This window comes from Sinohyriopsis cumingii, chromosome 17, assembly GCF_028554795.1.
Source record: "Sinohyriopsis cumingii isolate HCF-2022 chromosome 17, ASM2855479v2, whole genome shotgun sequence".
Taxonomy (NCBI): domain Eukaryota; kingdom Metazoa; phylum Mollusca; class Bivalvia; order Unionida; family Unionidae; genus Sinohyriopsis; species Sinohyriopsis cumingii.
The window spans coordinates 37,987,983-38,006,677 of NC_142977.1; the positions used below are offsets into that span (position 1 = coordinate 37,987,983).

The 18,695-nt window shown below is 37.8% G+C and overlaps 1 protein-coding gene across 1 annotated transcript in view; it reads left to right on the forward strand.

Annotated features, from left to right (window-relative positions):
• Window positions 1-18,695, forward strand: part of LOC149778447 (breast cancer anti-estrogen resistance protein 3 homolog) — a 149,776-nt gene that overhangs the window by 121,103 nt on the left and 9,978 nt on the right. Inside the window, exons 6-7 of the mRNA XM_089938478.1 lie at window positions 3,338-4,996; window positions 17,770-17,938. Of these exons, the coding sequence (XP_089794604.1) occupies window positions 3,338-4,996; window positions 17,770-17,938 (1,828 nt within the window). The remainder of the gene's footprint in view (window positions 1-3,337; window positions 4,997-17,769; window positions 17,939-18,695) is intronic.

An 18,695-nucleotide genomic window follows, 5' to 3' on the forward strand; every position in this document is an offset into this window, starting at 1 on the left:
AGAATAAGGCAGTGGAGCTTGTGCAAAGACCACTGTCCCCAAGGTTTTATTCAAGGTTGTTTCATTTTCAGAAAGCAAACAGCAAGTTGAGACTCATCATCAGTTGGAGTTGCCTCAACCAGTTCAATATGGGGATGGCGAGTTCAATCCACCTCTCCATTTGATGGGACGAATATGCCATCAGTCTTGATCTGACCGATGCTACACATCGTTATCCATCCTGTGTCATGAATATTTTCTCTGTATTTGCTTAACACAACACATTTTATCAGTTCAGAGATCTCCCATTGGCCTCAACATCAGCCCTTAGGCTTTTACATAGGTTATTATGTCATCATCCTGTTCTGATATCATCTACAAGAACAGCAGTGTACCTGGATGACATCCTCCAGAAACATATGGTAAGTTTATTCTATTCCAAGGCAGGAACAATAGCCTTTCACTTTTAGATCATCCAGGCTTTCTAGTGAACAGGAGAAGTCAGAACTCCGTCCATCTCAGAAGTTTGTCCGTCTGGAAATGGAATTTTTAACTAGCCATAATCAGAATTATCAAGCTCATTGAATCCATTTCCAACATAACTTGGATTTCAGCAAGAGAGTTTTTGCAACTCCTTGGTTTATTCATTGTGGCAGGAACTTAATCCCACTTGGCTGTCTTTTTTCATGTGGACATTGCAAGCACAATGGTACTTATTTTCATGTGCCTTAAATCAAACAGTTATTATCACACCCAAGATTCGATCATTCCTGTGTCATTGGTGCAACCCAGGTTGCTGACAATGGGAATCCCGCTGTAGTAGCCCAAAGCAGAAAAAAATGGTAGGTACTGAAGCCAGTGCACACATTTGGGGTGTCTACCTGTTGCCAGCCTTCCCTACCATTAATAACTTGTGAGAGCCAGGGAAACAGCCACAGCACATCAACATCCTTGAAATGAAGGATGTGTTTAATGCCTTTTACTTTTGGTAAGATCAACTCAGGGGCGACAACAGTCCTCATTAGGTCAGAATACTCTTTGGTGGTGACCTATCTCCACAGGCACCAAATCACCCACCCTGTGTGTTCTGATTTGGCAACAATCTGCATATCAACATACAAATCAGACACATTTCTGGCAGACTCAGTGTTTTGGCCAGCATTCTATCCAGAAGAGGTCAGGTCCTCCACATGGAGTGGTCTCTCCATTGATCAGTCATCCCTTGTATTTGCGCACAATGGGAGCATCTGATGATGGACCTCTTTGCATGGAATCACAAGCTACCCACCTTCATTTCTCCAGTTCCAGACCTAGAAGCTTGGGCCATGGATGCACTGTCAATCATTTGGGAGGGTATGGGGGCATTTGCCTCCCCTCCTACGGTGCTGAGGCTGAAACAAATAATCCAGAAGTTATGGAGTCAGATTGGCAAGATGATTCTGATAGTCCCCCTCTGGTGGGACAAGGCCTGGGTTACCAATCTACTCGTTCTAGCAATAGATATGCCTAGGAAGATTCTGGCCAACCTAAATTTTCTCCAGCAACCATGAATACTCTTTGGTGGCAACCATGGTTACAGGTAGTACTTCCCTGCCCTTTTCTTGCACGCTCGGCTATTATCAGGACAGCCTTGTGAGATAAACAAGTCAAACCTTTGAATAAGTTGAGTCTTGAGAGCAAGATAGCCCTCCACTCTGAGGGAAAGTGATTTGTTTTCAAGGACTGGTGCCATACCAACAACATCGTCCTTCTGTGTGCCTCAATCCCTCTACTGACTGACTTTTTTCTCTGGCTATTTGAGGAGAAAGAGTTGGTGGACTCAGTCTTATCAAAGGTTACCTCCCCTTGATATTGGATTGATTCTGGTACCATGGCAGATATGATTTTGGGCAGGATAAAGAACTCTCGGTTTATTTTAGATCTTTTTTTTGGTCTCAAACGACCAAAATTCCCCACTCTGTTTCCAAATGGAACCAGTCCTGGGTTTTAACATGGCTTGGATTGAATCCATTTGAACCTCTAGCCCACATTTCGCTACAGAGCTCAGAAGTAGGGCTACTACCTCCTGACGCATAGATGAGGTGCCAGGGGTTAATGAGTTAATGTATTTTAATATTACTGACTCGAAATAAAACTAACTTTATTTACTTTGATTACTTGCTAATCTCCATTTTGTTAATAATTGTCAACATAAGCCAGGTAAGTGATCTCAGGCCCACTTAGGCCCTTGCTAATTAAATAAATTAAGATTAAGAATTTAGAATGCCATGATCAGCAGCTGTAGCCATTTAAAACAATTCATAGTTTCTGAAAAATATATAATTATATGTTTATAATATACATCTTATATTATTATCCGTGATATGTTTATAATATATATCTTATGTTATTATCAGTGATATGTTTATAATATATATCTTATGTTATTATCAGTGATATGTTTATAATATATATCTTTTATTATTATCTGATATGTTTATAATATATATATTATATCATTATCTGATATGTTTATAATATATATCTATATTATTATCTGATATGTTTATAATATATATCTTATATTATTATCTGATATGTTTATAACATATATCTTATATTATTATCAGTGATATGTTTATAATATATATCTTATATTATTATCAGTGATATGTTTATAATATATATCTTATATTATTATCTGATATGTTTATAATATATATCTTATATTATTATCCGTGATATGTTTATAATATATATCTTATGTTATTATCAGTGATATGTTTATAATATATATCTTATATTATTATCAGTGATATGTTTATAATATATATCTTATATTATTATCTGATATGTTTATAATATATATCTTATATTATTATCAGTGATATGTTTATAATATCTATCTTTAGGATTTATTTGTCAGGATTACAGAATGCCATAATTACTATGAACTGCATATGAAAACAAAAATAAAAATAAATAAGAACAGTATAAGGTTAGTTTTACTGTGTTATCAAAAAATGTTCTATTTATCTACTTTAATGTAACATGCAGGGGTGGGGGTTGCAAATTCAACACAATTCATTTCCTGTCTGTAAGTTTTGGGACATGATCTAGGTAACAAAATGTTTAACCATAAGTTCTGGGACAGGAAAAAAATCATTTTTTTTATCTTGTCCCAAGATATATGATAAATTTATTAATTGCTGGCCTTCATCTGGTGGTTGAGAACATTGTACAAGCATGAGGGAAAGGATTAGAAGATTCACCATGATAGTTTATGTATATTCATTCAACGCCTCGGCAGTCCATATAAGTACCATTCTGAACTTCTCTTTGGTATTTAAGTGAACAAAATACTCTTGTTTCATTTCAGACTCTCGTGGTCACCTCCATCCATGATAAGCAGTCCAGACTACCAGCTTGTAAATGTCTCACCAGAGAAAATGAGCAAAGACCTCCTCCATGAACTTCAGTCAGATCCTTCAGAGTTAAAATCCCAGCCATGGTACCATGGCAGCATTTCAAGGCAACGAGCTGAACAACTTGTAACAAGGAATGGGGATTTTCTTGTACGTGATTGTATTTCCAAGCCAGGTGACTTTGTACTTACAGTATGCTCGAAAGGTGTTCCGCTACATTTTGTAATAAATTCCAAAGTGACAGATCGTGGCACTATGTTGCCACCTAAGGTTACATACCATTTTGAAGTGGAAGAGTTTCAGAGTGTTCAGGATTTGATTCAGTTCTATCAGCACAGTGGAAAACCAGTAACCCAAGCATCTTTTACCATAATCACAAATCCTATTGGAAGAAGCATGCCCCTTAGCTACTATGACACTAAGTATGGAGCCTTAAAGAGTATTGCAGGAGTAAATCACTATACTCCAACCCAGAGCCCTCGATCAAGCCCTTACAACAGTCCATGTGGGAGCCCCTCAGGGAGTCCCAAGTCTGGTAAAAGTGCGATAGTGGAGCGTGCTGGCAGTCAGCCTCTGCTGGCAGTAGGTAAAATAAGCCAGTCCTCTAGCATTGACAGAAGTGACAGCATGCCCACGATTGGGGGCATATACAAACAGGTTAACCCCCATCCTCCAACTGGACAGAAACCACTTGTATGTCTTCACCAAAGATCAGGTAGTGCACCAGTACTAACACCTGGAATTCATGTTACACAACATTTTGAACAGTTTAATTCCAGTACAGAGCTGACACCAGCAAGTTCAGACAGTTCCTTGGATAAACCACCACCACCCAAACCAAGTCGAATTCCATCAATCAAGTACAAAAATCGTCCCCATGTTGAAGTTCGCAATGAGGAACTGTACAGAGACAATGATCGGGATTACACAGACTACAGTCAGGTCAAGTCAGACCCAAGCTGGCTGGATGAAAACGAAAGAAACTCCACACCTGTCAATCTAAATATAAATGCACACCAAAACACGAAACAAAACTCCACTTCCGTAAATCCTGGAGGCAGTATACATGATAATAACATGAACAGTATACATAATAACACCAACTCAGCCAGCAACAGAGACAATGAAATTAAGCAAGATTATTTGCTAATTTCAAAAGGTAGAAAACATTCAGATACAAGATTTTCCATTCTAGACTCTCAAGATTATGCTTATGTACCCAAGTTTCCTGTCAGTGATAGTTTATCTGAGAAAAGAAAAGGAATGGCTATTACAGAGGGCTGTGACAAGATGGCAGATGTAGGTGTGACACTAAGTAAGAGAAAATCTATGAAAATTCCACTAATTGACACACATGCAAGCTTTGATTTGCACAGTTTCAGATCTGTACTTCTCCCAGAAAATAATCGTTTATTGGATCCCAATGTGTTGATTTCCCTTCGCAATCAGATTTTGAATTGTGATCCCAAACTGCTGGCTAAGTGCCTGACCAAGGCTGACCTGGATGTTTTGAAAGTGACAAATGAGGAAGATCTGGGCATTTGTGTCCAGTCAGGCCTGGAGTTACTGACTCTGCCCCATGGGAAACAACTCAGATTGGATGTGATAGAAAGGTGAATATAACATAGCATATTCTTTATACATAATTTGCATTTTATATGAAAATTTTTATTATTTGAATTTAGTTATACTTCGCATACCTTTGCCATATGATAACGTAATTTCTACTTTATATACATTGAACACCCTTCAGTATTTACAGATAATAAGTGGTGTATTTAATTAATTTTACCAAAAGGAATTTATTATTGTATCACAGATTAAAATGAGATTCTATCCTTTAACCCTTTACCTCATACAACCGTCTTTGGACGCCTCTACAAAAGTCGCATCGAAGCGACTTTTGACGCTTCTACAAAAGTCCCATAGAAGCGCCTTTTTACGTCTGCTGTAAACAACGGCCATTTTAAGCCAGTTTTCGTAGCGCCACCTTCGGGGAAAACCCCTTATTAGATACTACATTCATTTCTGTGAATGACAATTACGTCAGATCACGTGGTCACTGTTTATGTACTGGTCGATATCTGCTATTTAAAGTAACTGGGTCGTAATCTCCACTCTCCAAAATGGCGGTCGCGGATTTCATTCAGTACTTACGAAGTTTTCATGATTAGAATCACAACTATGAAAGATTCAATAACCTAGGTATAGGCTCTGATATTGATATAGGCTGCAATTAGTTTTTATAAATTATCAAATTTAGGTGACTTAGTGATGTAGACACAGATGAAAAACTTGTAAATTTCGAGTATGAGAAATGGCAGCTCTACGGTTGGTCACACGGCCTCACTGACATGAAGGTGAACGAATTCTCTCCAGATTTTAAAGCACATAACAAATTCTTCCGTGATAAATAATTACACAGCTATAACAATCGGACTTTACTCTTAAATTGTTCCACATGTAATAGATGTGTACCAAAAATTTAAAATGGTTAAAATTGCTATTAAACGTAACATACACTACATTGCTTAATAGTTCACAGGCAAGCTATGCGTATGCGGTCGACTAGGTAACCTGTTTTCTATGTATAGCGAGCTGCACTTTGTCACTATGCTCTATGAGGTAAAGGGTTAAACAAATGAACAATTTAAATTAAGAGTTGTCTAGAGAGCAGTGAAGATGAATGACTAAATAATACAGACATTTGTAAAGGCTAATTATGGGTAATTTGTATGAACTTATTCAAAACTGTATATTGGCCTTGGTTACAGACATGGAGGGACTGAATGGTAAGGTAGGTTTTTATTTTCACCCCTCAGCACTTTAATATTTTATATGCTGCATTAAACGTTTCACTGATTTTAGCTCTAATGGCCATAGATGAGAAGATCTACAGCTGTTCATCCTCTAGCACAAGTGTATTATAGCTACTTCTCCTAAACAACTTGAAGGATTGCCATAAAACTTCACGTACAAATTCATCTCAGGATCTAGTGGTTCATAAATGAAAGCTCGGACTTCCAATTTGACTACCAACATGGCCAGCTTGAAAATCCTGTTATTGCTACTCCTGGGTGAAATGTCATATCAGCTTGGGTTTTTTACTAAAAGACTACTTGTAATGTCTACTTGGTCCTAAACAAATTGGCATTGATCTGATTCCAGTTTTCAGGAAAGACTTCTTATGAAGTCTAGTTGGTCCCAAATGAAATCATACTAATCAACATGGCCACCACAGTGGCCATCTTGAAAATCCTGTTATCACTGCTAATCCTAATCAACATGTGGTTTTCACTTACAGACTTGTTATGATATCTACTTAGTTCTAAATGAAAATTGGGTCCATCTGTCCAATATGGCCATGACATTCGCCATTTTTAAAACTTGTTATTGGCTAAGAATATGCTCTTCAGCCAGGACAAATACACCAGATTTTAAATGCTTCGTTTTCACGTCCATTTTTTTTTATGGATCGATGGTCTAGCATCCTATCATGTATAAAATAGAAGTTGGAAGATAACTGTCAGTTTTTCTTTCCAGATATTGCTTGTCAGATTATTGATGTCATTATCTTGTAACTCACATAACAGGATGGACAAATTAGATATTTAATTGATGATTTCTGTTATTTTTGGATAATAATTAGCATAAATCTATTGCAACTACAATAGGAATAAAAGCAGCATCAGCAGCAGCATCTTTATGGTTAAGATGTACATAAAATGTGTCCATTTATCATGTACTTGTAATCTGTCAAGAAATAACTTAAAATTACATTAGGAATTGAAGAATATTCTCATATGAAACATTTTCTTAATATGTTAGTGACCATTTGCAATATGCACAAAACAACAAAAGATATGTCATTTCATGTTCCATTAAGTTGGTATTAAAACTTTATTATGGTGGAGAATGTAACTCGTGTAACAAGGACGGACAAATAAAATTTTATTTCGCTATTTAAAATTCGTAAAATATTTGGGAGCCAGGGATTGACAGATTTAGTGCTGGAAGTAGCTACACCACATCTGTTAATAAAATTTTGTATTCAGCTTCTTCATTGCCCCATAATTTGTTAACTTGACAAATTTAGTCATCAACGTTAATTATGATGTAATCTGAAAATATAAATATTTATGTACAATGTATTATTTAGTATTTTGGGTTTGTAATGTACATGTTGTTTAAAATATTGATATTGTCCTAGATTTATATGTCGTTGCATTGTTTTCATTTGCATTATATAATTTTTATATTTAATGTACTACTTGACTTTTACGTATGTTTATTGGCATGCCAACTTGCTTATGGTGAATTCTGAACTAAGCACTAGATATCAAAGGAAACATCTTGGTCCTCTTTGTTTTTCTGATGCTGCTGTTACTATAAGGTCTCTTCATTTTTTATTTTATTTTCTTGAATTTTTGTATAAAATTGTAGTAAAAAAGATTTCTAAACACCTTTGAAACAGCCGCTGTAACATGTACATAGGAGCGATTCACAAGTGACTTGATACCATACTGTTCATAATAATTTCATTGTTGCCGATAAAACTTTACTGTAACTACTAATAGACAACACACTGAAGCATTAAAGTCAATATACGATTGAACTAGACCCTTCTTACCAACTGAATCGACACAACAAAGAACACAAATTGTGCCGTGTGAGTGCATCGATTTTTAGAAAGAGGGTTTTTCTTAATACAGTGAAACCTGTCTTGAAAGACCACTGCTATGTGTCTGGAGAGATCATATTCTCAATGCACAAATTTAATAATTATATAGCATTGTGACCTGTTATGAGAGACCACCTGTCTTCAGAGAGTATAAATGGCAGAAAGTGTGGTCTTTCAAGACAGGTTCTACTGTATAACTGCTCACTTTTTGTTACAACAATCCATTGATAGGATAGCAGCTTGATGGTTTTATTATTTGCCTACATACTGGTAGTAATGACATGCATTGATTAAATAGTATTTCTTTTTCTTATTTTCAAAAAAATTAATGATGTCAGAAAACAACCTTGACCTTAACAGCAGTTTTTGTAATTCCACAACATAGCATTATTCCATATGTTTCTGATCTATATGATTAAATATTTAGACTGAATCTGCTCTCACATAATATTTAGACTTTGTTTTCATTGAATTATATATTTTCCTTAATCTTTTTGCCCAATTATTTATGAAAACTGACAATCTGATGATGTGGTATTTCAGAGACACAGTTATGTCTGCTATTACATGTTCACTTATAGTTTCAGACTGATTTCAAAACACTTATATGAACCTGCAAGAGTTTGTTTGTCTACATAATTGCTCTCTACACTGCATTCAATATATTTTGCCTTTGGCTACAATACAACATCGGAAATTCCTGGCCACAGCGAAGGAGCATCTCAAAAGTCATAAACTGCTCTCATTGTACATCTAAAAAATAGCGGGGTAAAGTTGAATTTGCTTACAGAAGAAGGCGAAATTTGACATTTTTCTGGCAACTTAGTTACCCACCTTGCCTGGTAGCGTGACCCATGCAATTTATGATAAGTATATTTGCTGCCTGTTTCAAGAATTCTCTTATTTTGTCACATATCACGTAACTTACAGGTTCATGTAACTGTCATGTAACAGCCTTACAGACATTCTCAACAAGCATTCTTATCAACCAGTTGGACAGATGCATCACTTGCAACAGCGGGGTGATAAAAATAAAAAAATTTAACTTTTTTTTTCAACAGCAAGGCAATTTTTACAGGTTAGAAATCAGAATACACAAGTTTGTAATGATGATGTACTGTTAATTCCCAGTATGATATGGGGACTAGGGAAAATCCTTTGTTTAAATTGTCCAGTGGTTTAGCATGGGAATGTTCATATGGGAACAGAAGTTTATAGGGACAAGGGAAAATGTAATGTTAAAATTGTCAAGGGAAGAAGGATAGAAAGTTTATTGGGACAAGGGAAAATGCAATGTTTAAATTTTTATCTACAATCCAGCACACACCCTTCATTTCAGCACCCGCTTTTGATTACTATCCAAACACACACATTTGCAATCCAACATACACCTTACAATCCAGCACCAGCTTTTTTTAGCACACCACATATACTCTCAAGTAACCCTCATTTTGATTATAATCCACACACCCCATATCCCAAACTGAATTCGCAAGCTCTTGGTGCAAGCTTGCGACAACCTTGTACAAACTGTTATTGTGCAAGCTTGTTTGGAACTTTGCAGCAAGCTTACGTAAATCTGCACTGAAAACACTGTCAAGCTTGTGCAAGCCACATAAAAGAAATCTTGAAAGCTTGCAGAAAATTGCTGTGGGCATGTACCATATTAAAAATTGTCATGTACAAGGTTATTCAGGCCTTTATTATATAATGAATAAGCTTGTGCAAGCTTGCAAGGGCTAACAACAAGCTTGCAAGGGCTAACAACAAAAAGAAAATGAGACTGCTACACAGAAAGGCAAGCCTTTAGCCTGAGGAATCTTTTACAGCCATTTTGTAGAAAATATGGGAAAATCTTCACATTTTCCTGCATGGCTTTAAAAACGTTTTAGTTCACTTCCATATAGAAATCCATTTAAGGAAGAATGGTGTCAGATGGTTAAGATTCCTTCTGTCTGTTAAAATTGTATACAGTTAAGTGAAAAACAAGAATGTAAGACATTTGAATACAGTGTCCTCTTCTAAACAGATCCTCTCAGAATAAAATCCTGCATTCTCCCTGGCTTCTTGTAGAGTCGGGTACCATCCACTGAAATAGATTACAGCAATATGTACTATGTAGCCAGGGCAAAATATCTGACTAGCAACCTGTTTGGCACATACATTTAAGTTCAACATTAGAAGATCATTTCACAAGTCATAGAAACATTCTCTAAATGTTTTAATAAATTGACCATCCTGTAAAGAGAATATCCTAAATATTAGTTTTACCGTCCATTTGTAAAGGGGTGTGGCAGCTACATCTTTAATCAGAAAAAAAGCAATGAAATTAATCACTTCAAACTTTGGGATCTTTGAAATAGACTGCCATATTTCTTTGAAAATTAACAATTAAAAATTTTATGTTATGACATCTTAACTTGTCTCCATTAATTTAGTAAATTGCTGAATTTGTTATGTGAGAAGATAAAGATCACCAAGAAAAGTGGAAATGAGATTAACAAGCTTGCATGTAATTTGATAATTTGTCAACCTGTTGTCGATAGCTGACAACATTGCAAGAATAACAGCCTTTTGGCAGGTGTAGTAGTAAATAATATTGATCTTAAGAGTTATCATCTCAGTAATTATGTGGACAAGATTACAGGTCATCTCATTTGGCATATTGAATCGTATGGGAAAGCAGCACAGCAAGAAAGCCAACAGTATATTTGAGCTGCCAAACTGCAGTCCAGTAAACAGACATAATGTAATGCAGCAAATCTTGATTTTACTCACCAACATGATAACTCCATGATTTTAAATTATCTCAGGGGTTCCTTGATCAGTTGATGCACATGTATTATTGCTGCTTGTAATGAAATTTCCTGAAGTAATGGGCTAAATTGTGATGGTTCAGTCTTGAAAAATGAAGTCTCTATGGAATCAGATCACAAATAATTTTACTATATATTCTCCACGTTTGTCTCTCAGTACTAAACTTTCCATTGTGTTTCAATTAATGATAAATCATATCTTATTCTAAAGTGCCTTCAAGGATGAACTTGCATGTCATAGGTTATCCACGCATTTTTTTGAGAGGCTGGACATTAAACAAAGCACTATACATTGGGTCACAGATTTCATTACCGGACCATCATAATTCATAAATATCTCATTACTCACTGTGCACTGTCACTGAAATACACACAGACAACCACACCAAAATGATCAAATTATAAAGAACAAACAATTACCTTTAAATCAAAACCAACAATACCTAAATCGTATGAGTGTGAAGATGGTCTAGCAGGAGTTTGGTGAGGGGACTGAGGTTGCACCTGCTTGAAAAAGAAATTGCAGATGGCCCCTGAGGACAGTTTGGCTGATCTTTTTTCTTGGTCGAGTGAGATGGACCAAGAGTGGAGATGAAGGATCAGTGTTGGTGATCCAGCAAGTCTTGTGAAGTGGCTTCTAAAGGAGCAGCCCTTAGAAGGTATTTACTCTGGTTAAGCAAGACCTTCAACAAGTCCAGTGCACTGTCATGGTAGATGTGCAGAAAGTCAGAAAGTCCGCCGATGATGCCACAGCCCACAGCACCCAGCACACATTGTATTGTGGCTGGATTCAAACAGCCTCTCTCAGCATACTAAAGGAAGTAGCTGAGAATAGATTTACATGTGAAGCTGTGGTTACAGGTAACTGAGTTTAGTGCTCCATGGCATCAATTGGTGTCTGAAGTAATAAGTTAATAGGCCACTTCGTGGAATGTACCACCTGGTGAGGAGGTGATGGTTGGACATGAGCCACAGCATTACTTCAGTTGTAAGGGTAAAGTCCACTAGCTCAGGGTGCGTAATGGACCAAGGTTCCTGAAGTGGAAAGCCCCACATCCCATAAGGGTTTATAGGTATAATTAGGAATGGGGGAACACTGATGCAGTCCCCATCCCTAGCCTGAGTCCTGCATATGGATTGCAAATCCTGCACAGGGTGGGATGGTGGTGGGGGAAGCTCAGTAATTGCTCGGTTTCTGTACCATGAAGCTGATAAATGATAATGGAGGAGACTTCGTCTTCCACTGATTTATCACTGTGTGCATCATGGGTGAGTGTTTTGCCTCCCTAACAGAAGGGGGAAACACACTGCCAAAAGCACGAGATGCATTGCAATGCTCTACCTTCCTGATGGGAGGGAGCAGCCTGTTGATGTGGTGCTCAACCACAATACGGGATGGCTCAACCCATGTTTTCAGTGCTCCACCTCCTTTAAGGGTGAAAGCCATTAATGCAGTGATCTACCTCACTTACAGGAGGGTGCAACACATTATCATGGTGCTCTATTTCCCTAGTGGGAGGGCGCAACCCGCTATTGCAGTGCTCTCTACCTTCTTAATGGAAGGATGCAACCTGCTACCTGAGGCGTGCATACTGTTCTAGACATGAGAAGTGTTCATCATCTGTTGACTTCTCAAACATCTTGACCTTCCTTCTGGAGGGGCTTCACTGGCTGCCGAAGACGTTGTTCCATTAAATGAGACCTTGAAGTGATTCCAGAAAATTCTTAAAAAGAAGGGGACGAAATGTTCCTCCAGCATTAATATAAAACCATAATTCTTAAAAATGTGCAGCAAAAATTAAATGAATATGAAGATTTCATTCCTGTTATTATACATTTCCATACAGTATCAATGCTATATAATGAATATATTTTATCCCAAAACATGGGGGGAATAACCCATTATTGCTAAAATTCCACTGCTCTGAAACATTTGTTTATAATCATGTATATTAAACCCACCCCTGTTATTACTGTCTTATTGTGAATAGTGTTTAGTTTTGGTTTAGCACTTGGGCAAAAACTTGCACCCTGTGGAACACCAGCACTGTACACTTTCTGACAGCTGTCACATGTCTTGTTTGCAACTACTTTAAAAAAAGGCTTCACGTATAAAGTTGAAATAGGCATGGCATGAAAATATAGATGTCTGATTAAAACTGGACATAAATAATTTGGCCTGATAGGAATCAGATCACAATTATTAGTTCTGGTTCAGTACCCACAAATGTAGTCCCAGTCAATTAAAGAGCATTTTTTTTCCAGTCTCTTTTTGGTGGTGATGAAGAGTTTAACTCCTGGGGCCAAGGTCACAGTAGATCCAACGGAAATTTTCCAATCTCCTTCCTTTCCTACCACAGGAAATGTTGGGGCAGCCTTCGGAAATTAACACCTCTCTTGCCATGCATCCCCTTCCCATATATCTCAGTAGGTGCTCATTAGGTCTTGGTCAAACATCATGGACAATGGGTGGGTCATCTCCATCATAACAAGGGTTATTGACTCCAGTTTGGAGCAACCCCCCACTATAAAGGACCCACATTTTCTTTTCCCAGTCCAATCTGGTGAAATTGAGGAAAGAGGTGCACATGCCTTTGCAGAAAGGGGCAGTCAAGAGGGTATTGAACAATCAGTCTACCCTCGTAGTCTCCTATCTTCCTAGTCACAAGGAAAAACATGAAATGTTTAATCATATTAATCTCTCCGACTCAACCAGTTTCTCTTGGAGGAATCGTTCAAGATGGAGACAACCTCCTCAATCCGGAATGCATTTTGTCCATTTTATCAGGCCATCTCCTTCAACCTTATGGCCGCTCACTTGCACATCCCAATTTTTTCCTCCACACTGCGAATATCTCTGATTTTGCCTAGACCAGAAAGTTTTTCAATTCCAGGTTCTGTTGTTTGGAATCTCTTCCACACAGTCTTCATCTGGATCATGAGAGTGATAGCAGCCTGACTCCGAATATTGGAAACATCAATTCTCCAGTTTTACAATGGCTGGCTGATTCACAATGTCCAAGTTTAGTCCCTTCATCAGGATCATGTCTGCTCTTGGTCCATCATAACTTGATTTGGTCTCTTACCCAACCTAATATGACTCTTGTTTATGTGGGATGAACTTCCTCACGAACTGACTTGGTCTGGATTCTTCTGGATCATAGGTAGATTGACTTGGTCTGGGTTCTTCTGGATCACAGGTAGATAGAATCCTGGCTCTCCTAGAGACACTACAAGCACAACCTTTATCTTTCCCTACTCAGACCTTGAATGCCACTGCCAATTGGTTCCTAAGGATGTCTCCATATGCATCCTCTGCAGTTCCTCCATTTTGTAATATGGGAACCACACAGAGATTTTCTATCAACCCTGATGCCAATAGGACTAGATTTTCACCACCATTTGCTTTGATGGATGAATTGAGAAAGATTCCATGCACGCACCCGATCCCCACTCCTGTATGTTCACTGATGTGTTACATTGGGGCTGGGGTGCTCAATTAGAGCCACAGGCCATAATTCTTGGACTAAGGACACATCTCTTCACTTCAACACATTAGCAAGGGTGCACTGACAAAATAAGGAATGATGTATTTTGGCCTCCTCAGACAACACATCAGTTGTAACATATCTACGATGTCTTGGAGGCACACATGCCCCTTCTCTTGCAAGGAGGTCTGGAACCTCTTCATCTGGGCAGCCTCAGAGAATTTCACATAAGATGAACGTATTCACGGACAGCCTGTCCAGAACAGACTGAACCGTCCTCACAGAATGTTTTCTTCACCACTCAGTAAGCGAGTCCCTTTTTTTCCTCTGGGGAAGACCCTTTGTTGACCTGTTTGTGAACTGAGAGCAAGCTTCCCTTTTATGTTCTCCTGTCCCGGATCAGAGAGCTTGGGCAGTCGATACATTCAGCTTTCAATCGGATCGCCCACTCGCATATGCTTTCCCACCTTTCCAACTGCTAGCACCAGGTCTGCAAAAGTCAATTTGCACTGCTCAGATCATCCTCAGTGCCCCACTGTGGCTCCAGAGCTCATGGTTCAATTGATTGATCAACCCAGGTCGCAACCTCCTGTTGCAACACAAGGGCTTTCTCCTCCATAACAGCCCACACATTCTTCACAATCACGTCTGGCTTGTCTCATGCGATTTCTTTGCCAGAACATAAAAACTGAGGGGTGTTAAACCATTGCAGTTTAGTGATTTATTACAGTATCTAGCCATTAGTCAGTTTAATCAGTTTTGTCATATTGACCATGAAAAGATTCATTCAGTTACATGCTGCAATAACATCGTACAGATTTCACGCTGTTACAGTGGGCAGACATAACTTGCAACTCCCAACATAAGGCATATCATTTTGTGAAATGATACATTTGCAAAAAGACAAAAACAAAGCAAATGACATTCTCATACTAAACATGGGTCATGTTTATATTTAAGCAAACTGTGTAATAAGACTTGGGTATGGTATCATGTATTTTTTTCTTGGGCTTTTTAATGAATTTTACTTGTACATCACTATCAGTTGTTTAAAAAAATTCTTGATTATTGATTATGAACAACATGTCTGCCTTCTGTTTTGCCAGGAGGTAGAAGTGATTTCTCCATTTTAGAGATGCGGGATGGTCTCTTAACCCTCTTTGCATGCCAGTTGGCTGTTGTATTGGTTTTCTTATTTTGCACCCCATCCACAGTGTTAGCTTTATCTTAGTTAAGACCACCTTTTTATCTTGAAAGATCTGACCCTTTAAAAATCGATGAACAACTGTACCTGACCTAATTCAGAAATGAATTTCTTAATTGGATCTAACAATCACAGTCATCAAATGTTTTAAATGTTATTGGTGCTTATTAGGACCACTTACGTTCGCAGGCTGTTACATTTGAGGACATGCATCACTTGTTAACCAACCCATGTAGCATTTGAGGACATGCATCACTTGGCTTAATTGATAAGTGTAGCATCATGTAGTATATGATGACATGCATCACTTGGCTTAATTGATCAGTGTAGCATTAGATGACATGCATCACTTGTTAACCAACCCATGTAGCATTTGAGGACATGCATCACTTGGCTTAATTGATCAGTGTAGCATCATGTAGTATATGATGACATGCATCACTTGGCTTAATTGATCAGTGTAGCATTAGATGACATGCATCACTTGTTAACCAACCCATGTAGCATCTGAGGACATGCATCACTTGGCTTAATTGATCAGTGTAGCATCATGTAGCATCTGAGGACATGCATCACTTGGCTTAATTGATCAGTGTAGCATAAGATGACATGTATCACTTCAAACCAGTTGAGTGCCATGATCAGATGCCATCATGTAGTATATGATGACATGCATCACTTCAAACCTATTGAGTGCCCTAATGAGATGCCATGATGTAGTATATGATGATATGCATCACTTGAAACCTATTGAGTGCCAGGATGAGATGCCATCATGTAGTATATGATGACATGCATCACTTCAACCTACTGAGTGCCATGATGAGATTCCATCATGTAGTATATGATGACATACATCACTTCAAACCTATTGAGTGCCAGGATGAGATGCCATCATGTAGTATATGATGACATGCATCACTTCAACCTACTGAGTGCCATGATGAGATTCCATCATGTAGTATATGATGACATACATCACTTCAAACCTATTGAGTGCCAGGATGAGATGCCATCATGTAGTATATGATGACATGCATCACTTCAAACCTATTGAGTGCCCTAATGAGATGCCATGATGTAGTATATGATGATATGCATCACTTCAAACCTATTGAGTGCCACAATGAGATGCCATCATGTAGTATATGATGACATGCATCACTTCAAACCTATTGAGTGCCCTAATGAGATGCCATCATGTAGTATATGATGATATGCATCACTTCAAACCTATTGAGTGCCAGGATGAGATGCCATCATGTAGTATATGATGACATGCATCACTTCAACCTACTGAGTGCCATGATGAGATTCCATCATGTAGTATATTATGACATACATCACTTCAAACCTATTGAGTGCCAGGATGAGATGCCATCATGTAGTATATGATGACATGCATCACTTCAAACCTATTGAGTGCCCTAATGAGATGCCATGATGTAGTATATGATGATATGCATCACTTCAAACCTATTGAGTGCCACAATGAGATGCCATCATGTAGTATATGATGACATGCATCACTTCAAACCTATTGAGTGCCAGGATGAGATGCCATCATGTAGTATATGATGACATACATCACTTCAAACCTATTGAGTGCCAGGATGAGATGCCATCATGTAGTATATGATGACATGCATCACTTCAAACCTATTGAGTGCCAGGATGAGATGCCATCATGTAGTATATGATGACATACATCACTTCAAACCTATTGAGTGCCAGGATGAGATGCCATCATGTAGTATATGATGACATGCATCACTTCAAACCTGTTGAGTGCCCTAATGAGATGCCATCATGTAGTATATGATGACATGCATCACTTGAAACCTATTGAGTGCCCTAATGAGATGCCATCATGTAGTATATGATGACATGCATCACTAGTCTTAACCTATCCATGTATTATAAGATATGAATCGTCTTAACCTACCCATGTGTTATAAGATGTGAATCGATTGTCTTAACCTTCCCATCTAGTATAAGATGTGAATCAGTTGTCTTAACCTTCCCATTTAGTATAAGATGTGAATCAGTTGTCTTAACCTACCCATGTATGTGAATCAATTGTCTTAACCTTCCCATGTACTACTATAAGAGGTGAATCAATTGTCTTAACCTTCCCATTTAGGACTGAATGGCATGCATCATTTGTGACTTAACCTACCCGTGTTCTGTACTTTAGATGCTACTGTATGAAGTCATTCCTGATGGTAATGATTCTTACATGTGGATCAGTAGCCGAACGCTCACAGATGCTGAGTCAGTGGATACAGGTGGCACTGGAGTTGCGAGCATCACATGGAAACTTGTTTGGATTTGAAAATATTATGGAAGGACTCTTGTCTTCACAGGTAAGTAGGTTTGTAAGGGTTCTTACAAGAAACTGGACATGGCCTGTCTGTCAAGCATGTGCCAGACTTTTTGGTAAATTGGCATTGTAGATATCAAGATGTATCCACAGACCAAATAATGTGACTCAGTGGCCAACAACTCTTGAGAAACTGACCACATTATTTAAGTATTATAAAGTTTAACATTGAGGTTAATCTAGTATATTCTCACTTATCCAGAGAATCGTCAAATTAAATTTTGTATTGAGTCTGCTGAAATTATGCTGATTCATTCACTTTCATTAGAATACTCAGTGCAAAAAGTGAATAACAGTACATGCTTTTATGTGTCATATTTAAACCATTCATATTCATTTTCCCAGGATCCGAGTCACTGTCAGTATCTTTTGAATATCTGTTTGAACATGCTCATTTGTATATCAGTTTGAACATGCTCATTTGAATATCTGTTTGAACATGCTCATTTGGATATCTGTTTGAACATGCTCATTTGGATATCTGTTTGAACATTCTCATTTGGATATCTGTTTGAACATGCTTATTTGGATATCTGTTTGAACATGCTCATTTGGATATCTGTTTGAACATGCTCATTTGGAGATCTGTTTGAAGATCCACATTTTGATATCTGTTTGAACATGCTCATTTGGATATCTGTTTGAACATGCTCATTTGAATATCAGTTTGAACATGCTCATTCGGATATCTGTTTGAACATGCTCATTTTTGCCTCCATCCAATTTTTGATGTTTGGTTA